The sequence below is a fragment of the Gopherus flavomarginatus genome, chromosome 11 (assembly GCF_025201925.1).
Source record: "Gopherus flavomarginatus isolate rGopFla2 chromosome 11, rGopFla2.mat.asm, whole genome shotgun sequence".
Classification (NCBI taxonomy): Eukaryota; Metazoa; Chordata; order Testudines; family Testudinidae; genus Gopherus; species Gopherus flavomarginatus.
In genome coordinates this window covers 35,959,498-35,982,004 of record NC_066627.1, presented here as the reverse complement: position 1 = coordinate 35,982,004, position 22,507 = coordinate 35,959,498, and the positions used below count along the sequence as shown (strand labels likewise).

The 22,507-nt window shown below is 43.2% G+C and overlaps 1 protein-coding gene across 1 annotated transcript in view; it reads left to right on the top strand.

Moving 5' to 3' along the window:
- PTGIS (prostaglandin I2 synthase) overlaps nt 1-19,837 on the top strand; it is a 31,229-nt gene extending 11,392 nt beyond the window's left edge. Inside the window, exons 5-10 of the mRNA XM_050918160.1 lie at nt 1,111-1,265; nt 2,938-3,119; nt 6,713-6,881; nt 8,928-9,109; nt 17,473-17,624; nt 18,506-19,837. Coding sequence (XP_050774117.1) covers nt 1,111-1,265; nt 2,938-3,119; nt 6,713-6,881; nt 8,928-9,109; nt 17,473-17,624; nt 18,506-18,653 — 988 coding nt within the window. The 3' untranslated portion in view covers nt 18,654-19,837. The remainder of the gene's footprint in view (nt 1-1,110; nt 1,266-2,937; nt 3,120-6,712; nt 6,882-8,927; nt 9,110-17,472; nt 17,625-18,505) is intronic.
- The last annotated feature ends 2,670 nt before the right edge of the window (nt 19,838-22,507 follow it).

Below are 22,507 nucleotides of genomic sequence, written 5' to 3'. Positions count from 1 at the left end.
CTCTGCCAAATAGTTCCTGTGCAATCCTAGGCAAGTCACTTCAACCCAGATGTTCATAGGTGGTCACTAGTGATATGTTTTCTCTTTCTGAGGCTCCATCTTGATACCTGGGGTTTTACTTGCAGAAGAGCTGAGCACACACAGTTGATCTGTGCTTTGAACGCATAAAGTGCTATGTGATGCTAAGTACTCTGAAAAATCATCACAGACTGGGAACCCAAAATTAGTAGAAACTTTTGACCATAATCTCTGTGCCTCAGCTCCCAGTCTATAAAATGAGGGATAAGAGTGTCTTCCCCATTCTCCTCACTGGGCAATGGTGAAGATAAGTTAATTAACGTTTGTGAAGGACTCTGATACTATCATAGCAAAGCCCAGGAGGAGATTAATAATTCTACTTCTAGGACAGGGGTTGAATAGTAGGCAGCAAATAAGGCCTGGGGCTACACACTGAACAATGAGGGAAAAACAAAATGTTGAATAGCTGCTTATTAAGTGAGGGCCACCCCTCTTGTGCACTGAATGAGGCAGAGAGTCTGTGGAAAAAATAAATGTGATCATGTAATTAAACACAGTATAATAAGGCATATGCACAAAGGTGTGTGTGTGTGTGCAAATTAGGGTTGCCTCTGCAACCTTAATTCTGATGTTTCCTAACTTTTGAGTGTGTGACTCCACAACCTTTTGTGTGGATGTAATATATAAAAACCAGGGGACTTCAGTGTGAGCTGGATTAGACTCTAGCAAAAATATGCAAACAGGCATAATCCATACATCAAATCCTATATAATGTTGGACTTTCTAAGGGCAAATCTTTCCATGGAAAGCAAAGGGAAACAGCTGCAAATTAAAATATCAAAACTCTATTTATGCCATTATCCTGTGTCTTAAGAAGTAACTGTTGCTTAATATGTCATCTAAAAAGGTTTCACTATACATTGCACAGAGCCTTTTAATTATGTTATATTAAGATTAAAATACTAAAAATATTGGGTGAAATCCTGGCCCCTGTTCGGCTGAACAGGAGTTTTGCCCTTGACTTCAGTGTAGCCAGGTTTTCACCCATTGTATTTTAAATACAAATCTATTTGCCCTCTTTGTTCCTAACAGAGCTGGATACCTGACGCTGTATGGAAATGAAGAAGAAAACTACAACGATCCTTCTTGCCAAGATAAAGACCGGGCCCATTCTGCTGAGGTCTACAATGCATTTTATAAATTGGACCAGCTGTTGATGAGAGCGGCCCGCTCCATGCTAACTGCAGGCGAGTGCCTGTGGGCCAGACAGAACCATCCACTAGGGTGACCAGACAGCAAATGTGAAAAATCAGGACAGATAAGGAGGGGTAATAGGAGCTTATATAAGAAAAAGACCCAAAAATCGGGACTGTTCCTATAAAATCAGGACATCTGGTCCCTCTACCATACACATAGACATAGGGCCACATATTCAAGTGTGTTAGGCATGCAATTATACACCCAATTTGTAGGTACAGTTCATGCAATTGCACATGTAAATCAAATCATATAATATGCCATTTGCATGCACCTCAGACACTTTGGCCAGTTCCAAGTGCAGCTGGCCATTTGTACTATGCCTGTACTCCCTGATCTGCACAGGCTTCCAAGTTATTTCCAGGTGCAATTTAAAATGCTGGCTTTAACCAATAAAGTCCTGAATGGTTAGGACCCTCAGCACCCCAGGAACCTGCCCCTCTTTCCCAGGGGATTTGAAGGCACCTGAGGTATTCTGAAGCCTTCCCTGCATTACAAGAACTGGACCAGGCCATTGTGTTTCCTTTGTGTGACACTTGGAGAAGTCTGCATTGTCCCTGCATAGTCTGGTGTGGAAGGTGGTGATGGCGCAGGACAGCAAAAGGGCCTCCAGATCCACATAATGCTCCATGGTGTGGCAGGAGTAGCAGCCAGATGGGGCTGTACTGCAGCTCTGCCCTTGCAATAGGGCTTAAGTTAAACTTCCCCAGCTCACGTGGAACCTAGTTACCTCGGCTTTCTGCTGAGAAAGAGAACGCCAGCCTCACTGGAATATCCGCACATCCACATGGAGTAGTCTGGAGAATAAGGGTTTGTCTAGCAATGTTAGCTGTGTGTGCTCAATCCCAAGCTTCTAAGTAGCTACTGTGTTTTTAAATAATGACTGTCTACACCCGGGGCTAAATAGGGTTCAACAGCATGCTAATCAACACATTTTCTACCAAAACTCAGTTCCCAGTGTAGACAAGGCATGGGAGGAGCATTTCTGGCCGGGAGCTGTTGAACACCTCACCATGGAGAGGTCTAACTGTTCCTCATTCCCTGTCTTCAGAGGTTATCTGCAGTAGCGTGGCTGCTCTGCTACCTGAGGTGTAAAGTGTTGCCTTGAGCTTGGCTGGTCCCTATGGTGTGGCTGTGGCTACTGCTGCTGGTTGTCCTGCAGGAGCTGTTTAGATAACTCACAATTTACTGAGTGGCTTTTGTTGAGAACTTCCTGGTTCATTGTACTTGTCTGTTTTCCACTGGTGGAGTCCTGTTAATAAAGAATGTAGATATCTATTAATGGCATGCCCATGGGGGGGGAAAAAATTCCCCTACTTCTTATGGATTTGCTTTTGACCTCCCCTTCCAAGGTCCAGCACCTGTGATTAGAGTCTCACTGTTGGGGATTGCTGAGAGCACACAGGAAAGGACCATTGTTCTGGAAACCACCTGGAAATTAAGCCATTAAGTTGGAAATTATTTCTGAGCAAGGCCCTGCTTTTACATAGGAGCTATTCTAGAAGAGCAAGTATGGGCAGTAGATGGCACCATTGTGAATGTTTTAAGTTCCTTCTATCTGTGTCACTTACACTTTAGACCAGGAGTCACTAGAACTAGTCAGCTGTAGTGTCTCTTAATGTTTGTATTAATAACGAAATCTCTGCCTTTGTTTATGTGCAGCAGAAAAAAAGAAAGCTGCCAGCCTCAAGGGACATCTTTGGAAGCTATTGTCTGTAAAAAGACTGAATTCCAAAGCCAACAAAAGCCTTTGGCTAGAGAGCTACAAGCAGCACCTAGAGGAACTGGGAGTGGATGAGGATATGCAACCCAGAGCCATGCTGATGCAGCTTTGGGCTACACAGGTAAAACCATCTCAGCTCTTTCAGGGAGATAACAAGATGGAGAGAAAGCTAGAAATTGCCTTAGGACTAACAATAATGATACTGATTCCACTAGAGAGGTTGTGATGCTCCTGGAAAACACTGAAGAAATTCTAACCACATGGGGAAAACGTCAAAGAAAATAAAACACCCACATTGATGTAAAGTAATATTGCGGCAAAGTCAGGGCCAAGCTGGAAACTTCCTCGTGGTTGTTCTAAACTGCAAGACAACAGTGGGGATAGAGTATTGAGCTTCCTTCTCCAAAAGCACAGGTCTACACCGCTTGAGAGAAAGGAGAATTGTAGGATTGTTAGCAGTGAAGGATCTGTGACACATAGTGGAGCCCCTCTGATTCCCAGCTCCAATACAGTGAATGATAGTTGCTATGAAACTTTAACCCCGTGATTTTTACAGATTTATTCCTGAGGCATTTGGGTAGTATCACTTGTGAGCACTGAGACAAGTCATGCAAATTAAGCCTAAATAGTTTCTGCGCATGTAAATTCTACGGGGCAAATCCTCAACTGCTGTAAATTGTCATAATGCCATTGATATCTGTGGAGTTGTGATCATTTATACCAGCTAAGAAGCTGCCTCTATCTGTGTGTAAGTGCTAGCGTGCAAAGACTGTGTGTGTTAACTCATTACACGCACAAGTAGGAGTTCACAATTTGCCCCTCTATGTGCACGTTTCCTCAAACACCTGCTGGACAGGTACATAACATAAATCACCACTAGAGGGTGGTGTATGCCTTATTTTAAGACGTGTTAGTGTCCTCGGCCAAGGTGCGGCTTTCCCAGGAGAAGTAATGCATACTGTCTGGTGCGGATGACAGTCTATCCCCAGGCATTTCCAGTTTACATTTGATCACATCTGACTTTCTGAGCAAGGACCTTTCTAAGCAGCTGTAGTTTCAGACCTTTTTTAAAAAAACACTTTCTCCTGTGTGTGACCTAACAGTGTGAGGGAGCATTTTCACATCCCAAATCCAGAGATTTTACTGGAGATGCTCAAACAGGCAACACTTCAGATCACTGTGCCGCTAGTGGAAAACCACTGCATAACTTCTATAGAATCCTAACCAGGATAGGGAAAAGATACCCATATGCAGGGGGTCTTAGTCATGAAGAAATAAGGCTATGATTTTGTTAGTCATGGACGGGTCACAGGCAATGACCATAAATTCACGGAAGCCATGACCTGTACCTGACTTTTACTAAAAGCATCCCTGACAAAATGGGGAATGAGGAGGGTCCAGCATCCTGCCCCACTGCATGCAGTGGCAGGGAGCTGCAGCCCCTCACCCCTTCCCCCTGGCTGGGGAGTTGGAGGGGGGGTATTTCTCCCCCCCCCTGCAGGCTTGGAGGCAGCTGGGGGTCTGGCAGGGTATCCCCACACCTCCCATGGTGGCTGGGGAGCTGAGGGTATCCCCCATCAGCAGCAGCAGGGGCTGGGTAGCTTTGGGGATCCCCTGCCATCTGCAGGGGGCTGGGGAGTTTCAGGGAATCCCCCACCCCCCTGCAGGGCCAGGAGCTGAGGGGGAGTCTTGGAGCTGGAAGGGAGTCCTCTGCTGCCACAGCTATGACTTCTGTGCCCCCATGACGTACTCGTAGCCTTATTAATGACACAAGGGAGAGTTATAGAGCAAACTTTTTATTGGTGAGAGAGACAAACTTTCGAGTTTACACTGACCTGAAGAAGAGTTCTGTATAAACTCAGTGCTTTGTCTCTCTCACCAACAGACGTTAGTCCAGTAAAAATATTACCTAACCCACCTTGTGTCTCTAATATCCTGGGACCAAAACGGCTACAATAACACTGCGAACTAGGAAGAGAAGTGTTACTTCTCCAATCTCTTTGAAGTATTTGAGCTCCTGTTATCTGCCTCAGTAATGTACATAATTGCTGGGAAGGCATTTGCTTTAAAACAGCATTGACTTGACTTTTCAGTGCTTTGTTCTTTTTTTGGTTTGATCTCAGCAAACAACTCTTCCTCCAATGACACTGCACTGTGCAGTGGGCCGAAACTCTCTTTAATCACAAGGAGAATTTACTCAGCTCACGTAGTTTTCTGGAATATAATCTCCAGGAAGAGGAAAGATCCTTTATTCTTTCTAATGCATGACTACGTCTGTTCCCTTGCAACACGAATAATTAAATGGTCATATGCATTTATAAATGCCTCTTCTTTTTTAATTAAAAAGTAAACTGCCTTACTTGAAAATTAGGCAGGATAAAATATCATTGCACTTACCAAAACAGAATGAATTATTAAATTGTATACTCTTCTCTTTAAATTACTTAGATTTAATGTACTGTATCTGCACTCTATATTAACAGCGATGCTACTGTGCTTTTTACTTAATCATCACAATTGTTTTAAAAACAAGAATGAATATATACAGCGCTGGTCCATCAAGTACTTCTCTTTGCTGGTTTGACATGGGGGCATATTTCCTCTTGCACTCTGGAACAGTGGCACTCTTGCTGAGCTCTCACTTCAAAGTGGCTTTGATGATGATTTGTATTGTGGTAACACTTAGGGACCCCAGTCAAGGACCAGAACTCCAGTGTACTAGATGTTGTATAAACACCAAACAAAAAGTTGGCCCCTGTCCTGAGGATCTTACAATCAACATGTAGGAGGCCAAAAGACAGTATCACCAAGCCCAAGTATTCAACACTTATAAATCAAAATTAGAGAGACAAAGTGGGTGAGGTAATATATTTTTATTGGACAAACTTCTGTTGGTGAGAGAGACAAGTTTTAAAGCTTTCGCAGAGCTCTTCTTCAGGTCCTGGGATAGATTTATACACAATATAACTTAGCGAGAGATGCTGACTGCAGATGAAATGGAACCAAACCCACTAAAATAGGATTATGTGGGACTTAATTGCTGCATAAGCTTTGTGCGGGCTCTCTGAAATCACTGTGTATATTACATTCCACTCACCACAATACAAGAGGTGGGACATAATCTCTCACTGTATGCAAAGAAGCGTGAGTGTATTTATTTCCTGGACATATAAATACTTTTCTATACAGTAGCTGAAACACTGATAGGTAAATCCTTGCCTATTATTGTCTTTGTAAACTTCTCCTGTTGCCTTCAGAGAATCTTATTGAAATGAGTACAGGTTTCCTACAGTGGGTTATATTTTATGCCTTCACTGTCTGCTACTGCCATACACTAGTCTGCCTCGCTGACTGTAGGATACATGACCCAGCAAATTCTGCTGTCCACATTTTTAATGGCACAATTGTGAGATCTTTCACATTTCTGAGGCAGCCATTTTGTTCTGGGATACTCTCATTTAATCGTGTAAAAGAGCTTGAAGGATACTTATCCTTTAAAATCAGTTCTTCAAGAACTGTTTTATGTTAAGTTTCAAATGTTGCCAACACATTCCTTTCACTTATTGACTAAAAAGATTTTGCTTGTAATGAAAATTGAATTGACATTGACTTGACTTTGTTTTCCTTTTGTGATGTAATGGAAATTCTGTTTGTTCCAATTCATCTGCTCACAATTGGGATAACTCTGATTCCTTCTGGGTGTTTTATTTTTAGGGTAATGCAGGTCCTGCAGTTTTTTGGCTTCTCCTGTTTCTTCTAAAACATCCTGCAGCCATGGCAGCAGTTCAAAGTGAATTAGAAAAAGTAATTAGAAACAGAGGACAAACAATGAAACAGATGCAAGGCATTAGCCAAGAGATGCTGGACAGCACTCCTGTTTTTGGTTAGTACATCTCTTTTGGGGACATCCATGTACCATTTGACTCAAATTCTCTTTAGCAGTTTAGGAAATTTTCAAGGCCAAAATTGCAGGCGCAAAATATGTATGCAATCATGGCCCTAATTTGCACATGCAGTTAATATGCTTGCTCATGCAAATCAGAGAATCTGCATACAGCTGTGCCTAGCTGTCGTAGAAGAAATCCCAGGTAAATGAATGTCAAAATGTAGGAATGCAACTGGCATTCTCACTTTGCTCTCAGTTGTGCCCCTTAAAGATTTAAAAACCTGGCCTACAGCCTGCTAGGTACTATTCAAGATTTTACAAGTGTTAAATTAACTAGACTGATGTTAACTGCAAAGTATAACTGTTTAATTATATACCATTCTTCAGTGATAAAGCTCAACATAATATTTAAGCTGTAGAAGCTGGTTTTTAAAAAGTGTTTGGGAAATGTAAATTTTATTTTCTCCATACTTTGAGGAACATGTCTTCACCTTGGTTATGTTTTCTATTATCTAGCAAGTGCATTGCTCACCTCTTTTCTGTTTTTCTATTCAACAAAATGTATCTACATGATACATTCTGATCTTTAACCTGCTGTCTGCATAGTGAGTAAGTAATGCTGTTGTGAGCAGTCAACCCAGTTTTAATAGCCACACTGAACAGATTTAGTGATAACTTCTTTCAAGAACTGTTATTAGAGAGGTGGAAGTCACTGTGTTAGTGTATGAAGCATAATCTTTTCAATTGGGTTAATGACTTGAAATAATGGCTGCAATGAGAAGAAATCTGAATCTATTTTAATATTCAATTGTGGTTTTGATGAAAGCAGAACGTTCTTAGCAGAAGTGAGAAGGAAATGATTTTCCTGAATCTTCAAGATTTTGAAACATTTTCCTGTACTGAATTGGGGCAAAAAGTTGAAATTTTCAAAATTTCCACAGACACAAAATCCAATTAGTTTTTTAATTGGATCAATTGAAATATTGCATTTTTAAGATTTTAAAACACTTCATTTTGATTTTGACCTTTATTTTTTTTTACATATTTTTACTATAAATAAACTTAAATTTCTAAACAAAAAACCTTTTGTACTGAAGAAACAAGCATTTTCATTTAAAAAAGAGTGAAACAAGGCAGTTTGACAATTTCAAAACTTTTTTCAAAACAGGAAACTTGTTCAATTTCAACAATCAGGATTTTCCAATACATAAATTATTTTATGGAAAATTTTAGTATTAATAACAAAGACAGAAGGTGGGTGAGGTAATATCTTTTATTGGACCAATTTCTGTTGGTGAGAGGGACAAGCTTTCGAGCCACACACAGAGCTCTCCTTCAGGTCTGAGAAAGGAACTCTCAGCATCACAGCAAAATGCAAGGTGGAACAGATTGTTTAGCATAACTAGTGCTAAGGGACCATTCAAGGTAGAGTGTTCTGTTAACACCTCTGCAGTCATAGGACAAAAAGAGGGAGGTTAGTGGAGTACAGATTGTTGAAATAAGCCATAAATCCAATGTCTCTGTTCCGTCTATGATTTTTGGGTGTCTACCAGAGTAATGTTAACGGACGGCTCTACCTTGAATTTGTATAGGCTGAGCAACCTACATAGTCAAACATGGATTTTAAATGAGAGAGGGATTTCTCCTTGGTTTTGTACAGGCCACTCTGTAATCAGAAAGCTGCACACATTATTCAGTAACAAAGCAGTTAGCTCCTGACTGACTGAGATGCAGGAAATAGTTGGATTCACATTTTTTGCAGGAGAATTGCAGAGAAAGTCCTTGAAGACATGGGTAGTATTTCTGTGGTCTCTCCTTTATGTCTAGTTCAGTTTCCCAGGGAAGGCAGGAGATATAAACCTCTAAGTCTAAAGTATATCTGCCATTTGGTAGTATATGATGTGGTAGAACTTCATTACGCAATTTATTTTTTGCAGGTATGCGATTCCATTCATTGTGCATAAATGTAAAGCAAGCAGCCTGCAGTTAGCTCAGTCTCGTTTAGTGCATGCAGTAATTCTCTTTGCTTTTCCTCTTGTGCAGACAATGTATTGAATGAAACACTGCGTTTGACAGCAGCTCCTTTTATCAGCAGAGAAGTACTTGCAGACATGCAACTGAGACTGGCAGATGGCAGGAAGTTCAGCCTGAGAAAAGAAGACAGACTCTGTCTTTTTCCATATTTAAGCCCACAGATGGACTCCGAAATCTATGAGGAGCCAGAGGTAACTTTGTGTCATTTTGAATCTTAATTCTTGTGACAATGTTCTGTGCTGCTCCCTCTGTGTCCCAGCTTTAGTGGTTTATCTAAAACGATTGAGTTGAGCATATTGAGGGAGCCATTTGGGGATTGGTCCTGCTTTGAGCAGGGGGTTGGACTAGATGATCTCTTGAGGTCCCTTCCAACCCTAATAATCTACTATTCTATAATACAGTAGGCTGCATTACTGAACCTGAACTTGGCATCTTTAACATGCCAGTTTGAATAGATGCCCTTTTAGGTTAATTAAATTCTAAAAATAAGGACTAGATTTTTCAGAGTTCAAGTGGACATTTGTGTGCCTAATTTGCATCAGGGCCGGTTCCAGGTCTTTTGCTACCCCAAGCAGCAAAAAAAAAAGCTGTGATCGTGATCTGCAGCTCTGCCGCCGCCGCTTCAGTCTTCGTCGGCAATTCAGCGGCAGGTCCTTCGCTCCAAGAGGGAGCGAGGGACCCGCTGCCGAAGACTCAGATGTGCTGCCCCTCACTGTTGGCCACCCCAAGCACCTGCTTGCTGGGCTGGTGCCTGGAGCTGGCCGTGATTTGCATGCACGCCTATTGTGATATGCTGGCTTAGTGAACTTGCTCAAGCTTCCCTCTAGTGGCAGGACCAAGCAAAGAGCTTGCAACCTTTTGACAGCTAGCAAGGTTGCTCTTTTAGCTGAAGTAGTGGGGTCTTGTGCATTTGGTGTCTCGGGTTTGATCCTCACATTGACTGTGGCCAACTAATACACAGGCAAATGAGGCAACAGCATGTGAGAGGGACCAGTTCTGGTCATTTGTGCATGCAGTTACCTGAGCTGTGCATGCAATTCTGCACCTGAATTCTGGAAATGTAGCCTGAAATGGCTAGTATTTAAATATCCTGGACTTTATTTTGCCCTGATTGAAATTAAATTTCAGAAAAGTTCCATCTGATTCATTTAACATTGCTGCAATCCAGTATTTGAGAGCTGGATCTCAGTGCAGTTCCTATGGTTGTTGCATACTCGTCTAGTGGGAAGTTGTCCTCTCCCCTTTCTGAAAAGCTGGACTGCTTATTCTCCTCATCTAGGACTGACCGGGGGCGGGGCGGCAAGTGGGGCAATTTGCCTCAGGCCCCGGACCCCGCAGGGGCCTCCATGAGAATATAGTATTACAACTTTTTTTTTATGGAAGGAGCTCCCAAAATTGCTTTGCCCCAGGCCCCCTGAATCCTCTGGGCAGCCCTGTCCTCATCTATAGTTTGTGCAGTCAAATGCTTGTGAAGTACTTGAATTCCTTTAACACTGAATGTACAGTGCTGTACATTGCAATTACTGTGAGCAGAAAGGGCTGAGTTATTGTAACTCTATTATATGTAACCAGATCTACAGAACAGTTTTAATATAATCCCATTACATAGGACTGCACAGAGGGATCTATTTCCCTGTCATCTGTGGGATGCAAAGGGGTCCTCACAGTGGTTAGCACTGCATGGGAGAGGGAAAGGGCTCTTCTATCGTTCAATCTCAGTAATTACTACAGGCTATATGGACCATTTCCCATTCCCATCCTCCTGTCCCTATAGCCCTAACCCCCAATCTTCCCTGCAGACTGTGTAGAGATTAGATACACCACAAAGGAATATTAGCACAGTCCAGACATTCCCGTTTTGGATGATGCCCCAGATGGGCTTCTGGCTTCTTCAGAAACTGCTGGCACTATAACTACTGTTGGCTATTTTCTCTCAGATTTGGGTGAATCCCATTTAGTGCTTTCCAGTGCGGATGAATGACTTCCCCCTCCCATAACAACCACCTGCTGCTTTAGTGCCAGGTTGCAAAAGATCTGATGGCTGCTGTTCCAATTGTAGTGCTTCACGCGCTGACTGTCACTTTCATCTTGAAAATCTATCACTCGGTTACTCTGAGTTGACTGGCAGAGTAGTTGAATATCAGAATCTCTATTCCAATAGTAATACTAGAACACCTCTTATCGGGGCCGGCTCTACCTTTTTTACCACCCCAAGTGGCGAAGCAAAGAAGAAAAACCCCAAAAACAGCCACAGCGGTGCCACCGAAGAAGGAAAAAATGAAAAAGTTGCTGCCAAACTGCCGCCAAGGAATGAAAAAAGAAAAAGCTGCTGCCCAAGCACTGCTGAAGAAGAGAGGGGGAGTTGGAGTGCTGCCCCAAGAACTGATGGAGTGCTGCCCCTTCAGATTTGCCACCCCATGCACCTGCTTTCTTAGCTGGTGCCTAGAGCCAGCCCTGCCTGTTGTTGTTTATGTATTGTTTTGGCAGTCATCACCAGGTGGTGCTGTAACCCATAGTCTTCCAAAGTGTGTGTTTGGGCTTGTGAGCAATTGGGAAGACAGGTTGTGGTATTGTTAGCTTAAGGTTATGTGAGGTCTTCTGTAAAGTCAGCCTGGGGAGAGGACACTTTGCGAGCAGCAGGAGTGATTGTTCTCAGTCTGGGGCTCTGAGTAGAGTTAAGCCTTGAAGCAGAGCCGCTCCCTGTAAATCCTGGAGGAAGGGATTGGATTGCCCTGCATGCTGTTTGGGTGATCTCATTTCAGGACTGGCCTGCCTGTGTAAATAAAGCACATTACACTTCGAGCATGCCAGACTGTGTGACTAGACTCCTCTACTGGGAAGCTGACTAGAAGGTCCTGGATGTCTGCTGCAACTCAGCAGAGCAGGGACACTGGTGTTGGAAGAAGGGGTAGCACTATGTATAGCATGCCCAGCGGGTCCGGCCCTTTTGAGAGCTGAAACCAAGAATTCAGCAGGAATTAATGACAAGACTCTGGTTGATTGGGTGAAGAGTCCCATTAACTTACAACTGTAAATTGGAGACTTGGACATATGATGCAGTTTCTACAGCACAAAATGTAGTTAGATGCCAAACTGGAATGAGGTTTCTTTCAGCAGGGATAGCAGCCAGCATCTGAATGAGGGCAGCACAACTGTGATGTTTCTTTAAGGTGTCTTGTTGTGCTTTATAGGTATTCTTTTTAAGAACAGTGTGAATATTCAATGCTCAGGTGAGATTTGGCCTGACACTTCTAGAGATTTGGATACTACAGAGATGAAGACCATAAAAGTACACAGCTTGGTATAAAGACCAAAGTCTTCTCTCCTTTGGCCAAAGATAACAGGTACAGCATTGGGCCACAGTAGTGCTGACTTCTCTTACCATGCTGTAAAAGTGCTTCAGGCTTGACCTGATGGGAGTGACGAGAGGGCATGAAAGAGTTCGTTCCACATGGGCTGTTCAGGCAGCACATTCTCTGCTGCTCCTGCCAATGGGTACCAACTACCATAGTGGTCCTGTTTGCGGCTGGAACCAAGCTGGAATGGCCCATTCAAGAATGATCACCAGAAGCTAACAACATTTGGTTGCTACCAACTGGATCTGGATCCTGGCACTCCAGCATCTTGGAAGGTTCTGAGGATTTCTGTAATTGGCTTTTGTTTTGATAAACATTGTTTAGGTTTAAGAGCACATTCTATCATGTTCCTTTAATCTGCTTCTCATTTTAAGTGGAAAAGCTTGCCTTGAAAAAAAGATCAAATGAGTTACTTTATTTTTCTCCTTCAGATTCAGGGTTAGGGAAAGGCTGGTAAGTTATGTAAACTTGAGCTCTAAAAATGAAAGTGCGGAAACAATGGTACATGAGGACAGCGCTGACTTGTTATGATGACTGGAATTCCACTATCCAGTTGCCATAACAACTTGATGCAATCTTTAAATATAGAAACATGAGTTACCCCTTAAGCCCCCTGCTAATTGCTATTTGGTAACAAAGAAACAAGCTGTTTTTGCTTCCTCTGCGTAGTCTACCATGGACCAAAATGTCAGAAATGATGTCAGCATTACGGCAATGTAAATGCTATTAGATACAGTTTGCAAGGTCAGAAGACCTCTTATAACTGGTTAAGTTACTGTGCTCCATTCAGAGACAGTGTTCTGATTCCAAATATTAGTTTAACACAACAAAACCTTATGACAGGTTGATTTTAAAAGTCGAAAGATCATCAGGCAAGACTGCAGAAAATTTGACTCATTTTCCCCCTTGAGTCACCGCTCCTTTCTCAATAGCAATAGCAGCTCAGCGCCGTATGTCACATCTGGCTGTTTGATAGGTTGTGTTTTTAATGCTCTCGCGTTACTGCTGGAAGAGAGTCAAAGCTGGGGTGCACAGGGAGTGAATCTTGGCAGCTCAGTTATCATTTGAAGTTGCGCTTATTCCATGCAAAGGTATACAGGGACCTGATGCCATTTTACCACTGAGAGTTCATTGGAAAAAACCATGGGAACTGGTTTGTTTGTGTGGTAAAGTGACCTGCTCCCAAATCCTGCAGCTGAATCACATGTAAGGGCTCCAGTGAACTAAGTCTGTGTCCCTAGAGGCAGGTCCTATAGCTTAGAGTGGAGGTGCATCAATAGGACAGGGTGAGGAAAACTTGTACATGCAGCTCCCGTTTTGTGGATAAACTCAGGACTTCAGTCTCCAGGATTGTCAATTCATTGCTTTCCACCAGCACTAAATTCAAGCTGTTAGTGGATTTCTGTTTATGCCCATTAATCTGGGGGAATTTATAGCTTCTCCTAGCATGAATTGTGTTTCTCCATTTATGATGTTGGGTTGCAGAGACACTTCCCAGGCTACAAAAATCTTTGTGTTCCATTATGCTTCTCAAGGACATGGGCTGTTGGGCCTAATGGACAGAGCCATAGGGGTTGCCAGGCCTGGAGGTTAGAATGGAGCTGAACTGAAGTTAAGGTTCAGGGCCACAGAATATCTGGAGCTATAATTAAGAACAGAGCTGAGGGTCAGGGCCAGGGAGCAGAAGCTGAATGCCAGAACCAATGGGTGAGTCAGAGATTTGGTCAGAAAGCAGAGCTGTGGTGTCAAGAATGGAGAAGGGTATGGGTTGAAGAGGGCACAGGGGCAGGCAGAGAAGTAGTAAGTGCAGGAAGCAGGACCAAGCCAGCTGTGGGTAGGGAACATGTTGAGCAGCCAGCCAGCATTGGCTGTTGCTGGATTAAATAGTAGCTAGCTCCAATTCTCCATCAATCAGGAAGTGAAGTCAATCAGGCAGCCCCCATTAGGATCCCTGTGTCCAGGGAGTTGCTAGGGGACTGGCCCTGTTGCAGCTGGCTCCCTGACAATATTTGATCACAGTCTATAAGTACCTACACGGGAAAGAGATTTCTGACCACAAGCAGCTATATCATTAATTGAGCAGAAAAAGCCATAATTAGATGAAGTATAACAAGATCATGCTGAAGACCTAGGGGTGTGGTGGATCCTCCATCATTCAAAGTCTTTAACAATCCACACTGGACATTTTGCTGACAGACATGCTATAGCTCACCCACAAACTGTGTGCACAGATCTTTTGCTGATGTAAATTAACATAGCCCCATAACTTTACTGCAGCTCTGACAACTTACAGCTGAGGATCTGCTTCACGGGCCCTACGCAAGAATTACTGGGGGTGGGGGGAAGTGTCCTATGGCCTGTGTTATGCAGGACATCTTGATAGCTTATCATAATGGCCCCCTCTGACCTTGAAATCTAGGGATCAGTGTTTGCCAAAGAATGTGCCAGAGAAAACATTCAACGGGTTGAGATGCTAGCCAAGAGCACTGCAAGGGAAAACTGAACCAAAAAGAGCCGTTGCTGACTCTACCATTGGCTGTCATAGGGAGAGGGGGCAACAAAGTCTGGAGGACCAGCCTAGCTAACTTAGCATTGCAAACACTTCTGTTGCAGAGACACAGCTCCTGTAATTGCTGGAAAATGAAGTGAGAGAGAGGTCTGATTCCAGAGGCATTGCTGCACACTGTGAAAGCCTAGAGACCAAATATGGGAAAGAATCACAGCATATTTGGCACTTCCTGTAATAGTGTCCCCCACTTCAGGTGTCAAGACATTGATTCTACAGGACAGTTCCTGGCTCCAGCTGGATAACTCATCTAGGCTGGGTTCTGCCTGCTGGATAACTCATCTAGGCTGGGTTCTGTCAGCTCCCTATTGCTGCTTCTTGTGGACCAATATTTTCCCATTTGAACTCCCAGAACATGGCCTCAGAATATTGGCGCTGTCTCTGCAGATACAAGGAGGCCAAGACCATGCTTCTCAATAGACTGGCCTTGCTAGGGAAGTAAGCAGTTGTCACCTGCAGCTATTTTCTGGCTGAAGTGCACTTACCTCCAAGATAAGTCTAAAGCCTGCTGGCTACCAAAATGAAAGATACAAGCTGATGTCACAGTCCAGCACATAGCCCTGCCATGGAGCCAGAGTGAAAAACACCATTCATGTTGCTGATGCACACTGCAGAGCTTTGAGTGTCCTTAGGAATCTCACAGAGTAGTTCAGCAGCTAAGTATGTACACCAGAGAGGTGTTATGTCCAGTATAGTTTGTTTGCTTGCTCTGTGGATAGTTAGCACTAATTAAACTTCCCATGTGCAACTAAACAAATCACTTAGGAACCTATACTTGAACTAGGCTCTCTGGAATCCCAGGTTTGATTTCCAGCAGGGTTGCCTCAAGCCCTTCATTCTGCAGAGGTAGATATGTATTAGTAGGCACATCAGTGTAGGCAAGTATCACTATCGCCATGTTACAAATGGGGAGAGGAGATGGAGAGAGGCCAAGTGACTTGCCTGAGGTCACATAGTCAGTCACTGGTAGAGCAAGAAGTAGAACCCACATCTCCTGATTCCTAGTATGGTGCCCTCGACACTGGACCAAGCTGCCTCTCCTAATTTTTCAGAATTTGTCAACACAAGTGCACAAATGTAACATACTCAGACTATTCCATACTCCTCTATCCTTCGGTGTATTTGTTAGTCAGGGCTAATTCCCACAGTGTTTATTCGGGGAAACTCCCTTTTAAGGAAATAGGTTTTGGTCCACATGAGCAATGCTAGGACAATCAGCTGGTGCCCTAATAGGTGGGAAAGATCAGCCCCAATGGTGGATTTTCCTGTTAGTTGATTATAGGCCCTTTAACCCAGGGCTTCTCAAACAGAGGTTGCTGCTTGTGTAGGGAAAGCCCCTGGCAGGCCGGACTGGTTTGTTTACCGGCCCTGTCCACAGGTCCGGCCGATCGCTGCTCCCAACTGGCCGCGGATCACTTCCCCTGTTTGAGAAACCCTGCTTTAACCATTCTATTAGAATAGGTGAAAAAGCAGAATTCCAAGCAGGAATGATAGACCAGTGAACTATGTGTTTTGCATTACTTTGCATGACTAAAGGATTCAGCATATGAGTCACCAAGCTGAAAATACACGGTCTTCATGGTTGTGTGTGTTTTGCAGGCAGGCAAGGTTTAGAGCAGGACAGATGTTTGCATGATTTCAACGGTGAGCATCGGGGAATGATTGGGTTTGTTTCCAGCTGGATGAGATCATTGAAGACTCTCCATTTCACAGCTCCTTGCCAGTGTGCAAGAAACTCTTGATTGTGTCCGTTATGGTGGATCATCATACACCTATGGCTCAGGGTCTCCACATATGCCAGCATGAGCCTTTGTACCTTTCTCTTTAGGGAGAGAAACTTGGGCCCTTTCCAAGCCTCACTTTGGGCTGTCCCCAGTGGAGCTTGGCACTGCAGGGTTGGTGGACTCACACTCGGAAAGTAGAGGCTCCCCCAGCTCCCTAGGACAGTCAACAGTGGTTCTCTTTCATGTTAACAATCGCATCCAAGTTACAGTTGAAGATAAATAATGTATAACTTATTTAAGAGAGAAAATAGATTAAAAAATGAAGAAAACCATTTCTTCCTATGCTCCTACATACCCAATGGCTGCATGACTGCAGGGTAGGGAACACACATTTGGAAGGTCAGAGGTTGGGGTAATCTCTCATCTCAGAACCCATGCTGGTGCGCTTTGCTCTGCTCTCTCTCTCCCAGTCCATACCAGGGTTCCCTGGAAAGTCTTCTCATGTCTCTAAAAGCTAGTTAGGTCACCCTAGATAGGGAAGTCCATATCTGTGTTTTCCCCAGCACACTGCTCTTTTGACCTATATTCTCCAATCTTCATTTGGAAAACATGGAATCATAGGACTGGAAGTGACCTCAGGAGGTTATCTAGTCCAGTCCCCTGCACTCATGGCAGGATTAAGTATTATCTAGATCACTCCTGACAGGTGTTTCATCATAGGCTTCCCTGCTTCTCAGTGTCTTCCAATCAGTGATTAGAAAGCCTCTAATGTTCTCCCTACAGCAGCATTTCAGGGGATATCACAATACAAATATACAGCAAATGACTGCCTCGGTGTTCAGAAATAGCCATCTGCTCCCGTGGGACAGAGAATAACTGGGTGAGAGAAATGCGTTCTTATTTTTCAGAAATTTAAATACGACAGATTCCTGAATGCAGACAACACAGAGAAAAGAGATTTCTATAAAGGAGGGGAAAGGCTCAAATATTACAACATGCCGTGGGGAGCAGGAATTAACACATGTATTGGAAAGTTCCATGCAATCAATAGCATCAAACAGTAAGTAAATGCAGAGAGTCTATGAAACTTAGTTATTCTGGCCACTTGTAATTTTAATATCCAGCATAAGAACCCTCTTGTTCTATAAAATTTGGACCTCTGTTTAAAAAAAAAAAATAGCAAAGCAGATAATATTTATCTAATCCCTCTGGCATCTACTTTGTATAAATACAGGCTGAGACCATTTGTAAACTCTGTATGTACTCCTCAATAACCCACAAACTCTTTTGGAAAACATTTTATTTATTTTTTAAATAAGTATTTTTTTTAACACTGTAGATCACAAAATCTCCAAATGACTTGTGAATTAGTTAGTTATGCCATGTAGTATACTGTGGTAGTAGAGAGGAAATGCTCCCAGGCCTCCCGTTCTACTGTAGCTTCATACTTATACTGCATACACAAAACTACATCAAAAGAATGTGAAAATTGTAAAGTCAAAGTTATATTAAGAATGAAAAACTTGCAAAAGTCCAGAATTAAGTTTTCCTGTGCAACCTGCATTGGGCCCCATTGCATGCATTATGATACAATCTCTAATGATATGATCACATACTATTTTGTCAATAGCACTTCTTCACTTTGTACAGTGTATTTTACCATAATATCATTCTTGGAACTGGCTAAACCATTTTTTCTGAAATTTTCCAAAATAATTCAGCCTGTGGCAGGCACCTGCCATGGAAAAGTTCCATCCAAATGGTTAAAGTTTGGCAAAGTCATAAGCAACTGAAAACTGGGTGTTAAAAATTTAAAGTATCAGGCAACCTTAACTATAGGCAGAACTACCAGTTCCTTCTCTATTTGTCTTCTAAGCATAGAAAAACTAGTAGATTGTCAATATCATTTACTTTACTGTCCTGGTCATTTTATCATTTTAGGTTTGTTTTCATCTTGTTAACCAATTTTGACTTGGAACTGAAAGATCCTGAAGCAAGAATCCCAGGGTTTGACAAGGGAAGATACGGCTTTGGAATGTTACAGCCAGAGAATGACATCATGATTCAATATAAATTGAAAGATTCGTAAAATAGCAATGGTTTCCCTTCCATCATCCAGCTGGTCTCCCTTTGTGTTCCTCTGGTTTTTCTGAGAACTGTCATCGAACTGGTTCTAGATCCAACTAGTGTATTTTGGCTTTATTAATTAATCCATTGGGGTGGGGTAATGGTAGCAGTTAGAAAGAACATTAGAAGAAATAAGTCACCATTATGTTGGCTTTGTACCTTCTAGATTAAGCTTTAATGCTAAATGACTCTAGTTGATAGGAGAGCTTCAACATACCATTCAGTCATGTTTAGTAACTAATCACTAGATATAGTCAAAGCTAACTTTACATCACGGGGAGATTATAGCTGTCATAAGCTATTGTGCGTAACTCTCAACCAATTTTGCACATTCATGGAATTTCTTGCAAATCCTCGGGTACGACTAAACGTATCTAGCAGAGTCATGACACAGAAAGCTGAGTTTTTATTTCTGAGTAGCTGGGCCTTGGCATCCATACGGAGAGTTGGTCTTCCTGCACCCCAGCATGAGAGAGAACTTTGGGAAGGAAGATACACTTGAGTGGGTCAGCATTATTAAGCATATTGTCTTAGTGGAATTATCTGATCATTTTGATTGCTGAAGGTAAGGGGCCATTCCAGATCATAGCTTTACAGCCCAGATTATGGGCTGGCTGGACAAACTGCGCACAGCACAGGTAGGTAGGAGGAGTGTGTGGTGTGGGAGAGAGTGTTGGAAAGTGACATAATGTTCACCATTTGCACTTTCCTAATCTTGAAGCTCTTGAATGCAGGCTGGTCCCTTCAGGCTGCTCTAAGTTATGGAAGATGTTGATGGCTCCAAAGAAATGCTGCCCTGTGCCCCCTTTCCTCCAGGCACGCCAACTGCACTGGTAGCAGGGAGAGGTAACAAGAAGGAGAGTTGACACTGAAACCTCTGCACTGACTTGATGCCACTGAAGGATTCCCCTTGTATGAGGCTGACCCTTCTGAGTCTGTTTATGCTTCATTTGTGTCCAGAATCCCCTGATAGTGCAGTGCAAAGCCATTGCATCTGTTCCTGGGATCATTTCTGAACAAGAGCTGCTTAATTTGCACCTGTTCTCCTCTCAATTTATTTTTGTAAAAAAAATAGCTTGGAATCCTTTATTTTTTAATTCAATTTCCAATGGCAAATTATTAATCTTTTTGTTTACTAACTACAAATATCTGGAAATCTTTCATCTACTCCTGGGTGCTTTGAGAAAGACATAAGCAGATCTATACCATTTAAGGTCTATGAACTGAGAAATGTTATGCTGTTTTGTTTATTTTAGCAGAAAGAAGATATATGCATATACATCTACCTAAGAATCTCGCCACCCAAACACATATGCATATAAATAAAGTTATTCTTTTAGTTAAACAAAAAGCTACATTAAAAGAATGGTAAAGTTGCAAAATCAGACAAAGTTTGGAAATGCTAGAATGGAAGTTATCTGCACAACTTTAATTCAGCCCCCTTGTGCGTATGAATTAAAATACAATATGTACTGACATGATCAGACACTTTAACATTCAGTTTTCATGGGCAATACCATCCTGACAGTCACAAGTCAGCCATATGCAGGAAAGAACTGATAACATTTGACACTGTGCACGGTAAGAGCCAACCGTTTTACCTCAAAACTTTGTGAGTGAAGTTTTAACAAAACGTAGTTTTCATTACACAAGACAGCACTTGTCATTATGGCCCTGAAAGCAAGGTATAGCCTAAAAATCTTGCTATTATAATAGAGATTTATTTAAACCTCTCTTCTGCAGTGTGGCTGGGGCTATCAACCCACCTTAACTCAGATAACACATTATTGTAGCTTGGCTATTTCCTTTAGCATTATATACATTTACAATGCTCATTATAGTCGACCTGGTAATAGCCCTATTAGCTGCTGCCCTTTGCCTTCCTAAAGCAATCTCTCTAAAAATCTACATTTTAAACATAGCAGGTGCTGGCTGGAGAAATGAGACTAAATTACAGCTGGGAAAAGCACTTTAATAAAGCTGATCATCTTTCTCTTCAGTTGTTAGCACATCCAAATTTCTTCAGAAGAATAAGGTTTATGGTGACCTCATGAATCCCTGAACTAGCAGCGCTTAGTCACCACAGTCTGGTAAGGAGAAGCTCTGCCACATCTGGTACCACAGATCCAGAAAGGACCATGTCTGACCTATAAGCTCCTAGGTATCAGGCCCTAAACTAAACAGGTTATCTTTGTCCACCATAATACCACAGCAGCTATAGTCAGCTCTGTACTTTCTGCAGTGAGATCAAGAAGACCGTAAACAATGGCTTCCCTTCTTTAAGGCAATGTCCTGTCTCACTGGTGCAAGGGCATAGAGGGGGCTTGTAGCGGTTTTTGGGCACACTAGGGGTCCATTAGCCGTTGTGGTCACACAGGCAGGATGGCTAAGGGTGGCTGGCTGTGCTGGCTGGGAAGGGGGAGAGGGGTTGGGTGTATTTTACTACTGCTCCATAAAGAATGGGGCATAGGAAGATGGTGCCAGGACATGCACCCAAAACAATTAGACTGTTCCATTGGCACCATGGTGTGTCACTGAGCAAGCTGTCTGGATCTCCTCCCTAGCTGTCAGGAAGCTGCTAGGTCTGCCTGCTACTCTACTGCTGTATCTTCCTGGTGTACTGAGGGGAGGCTGTACTCCAATGTAGCTGCGCAACACAGACCGTGATCTGGCCCTGGGACTTAGGGCATGGCTACACTTGCAGATGTAGAGCACTTTGAGTTAAACCAGCCTTCAGAGAGTGCACTAGGGAAAGCGCTGCAGTCTGTCCACACTGACAGCTTCAAGGGCACTGACGTGGCCACATTTGCGGCACTTGCAGCGGCACTGGGAGCGGTGCATTATGGGCAGCTATCCCAGCATGCAAGTGACTGCAACGTGCTTTTCAAATGGCAGGGTGGGGTGGAGTGTGACAGGGAGTGTGCTGTGTGTATGTGGGGAGAGAGAGAGTGGGTTTTGGGGGGGGGCTGAGAGCAAGTCAGCATGCTGTCTTGTAAGTTCAGACAGCAGCAGCCCCCACCCCCACCCCGCCTCTCTCTCTCACTCACAGCATTCCACACTAATGGTTGCTTTGTCTTGGAGCAAATAAGGAGCCGGCTGTCAGAAACAGCGTTCCTGCTGCAATTCAAAACAAAGACAAGAGTGGCCACTTGGCTTAAGGGGATTATGGGACATTTCCGGAGGCTGATCAGAGCTCAGTAATGCAACACCTCGTTCACACTGACGCTGTGGCACTCCAGCAGGTGCGCATCAAACATTATTCTACTCGCCACAATAGAGTACCAGAAGCGCTGTAGCCACAGAGTCAGAGGGCTCTACGTCCCTTGCCAGTGTGAATGGGGAGTGAGCTAGGGCACCCGGGGCTCCTTTATTGCGCTGTAACTTGCAAGTGTAGCCAAGCTCTCATTCCTGCCAAATAGTAATGTCATAAAGTAAAATACATCAATGACTTAAAACAGGGTGAGAACAAGGGGACCAAAGAGAAAATTATTCCATTCCATAATAGATGGTGAACCAAGAGGGTGAGAGTCACGTAAGCTGCTGAGCTGACACAAATTTCTGATCCAGATCAGGCTGCAACTCTAGGACCTTATATGGTCCTCATCACCGTAATACCTAAACATGGGTATTAATGAATTTACCCTCATATCGCCCCCTACTGAGTAAAGAAGTGTCATTATCCCCATTTTACCAACGGGGAGCTGAGGCAGAGAAAGCTTAGGTGACCACAGGGAATCTGTGTCAGCGTCAGGAGCTATATAGATCTCGAGTCCCAGTCCACTGCCTTAACCGTAAGGCATTCCTTTAGTCAAGGAT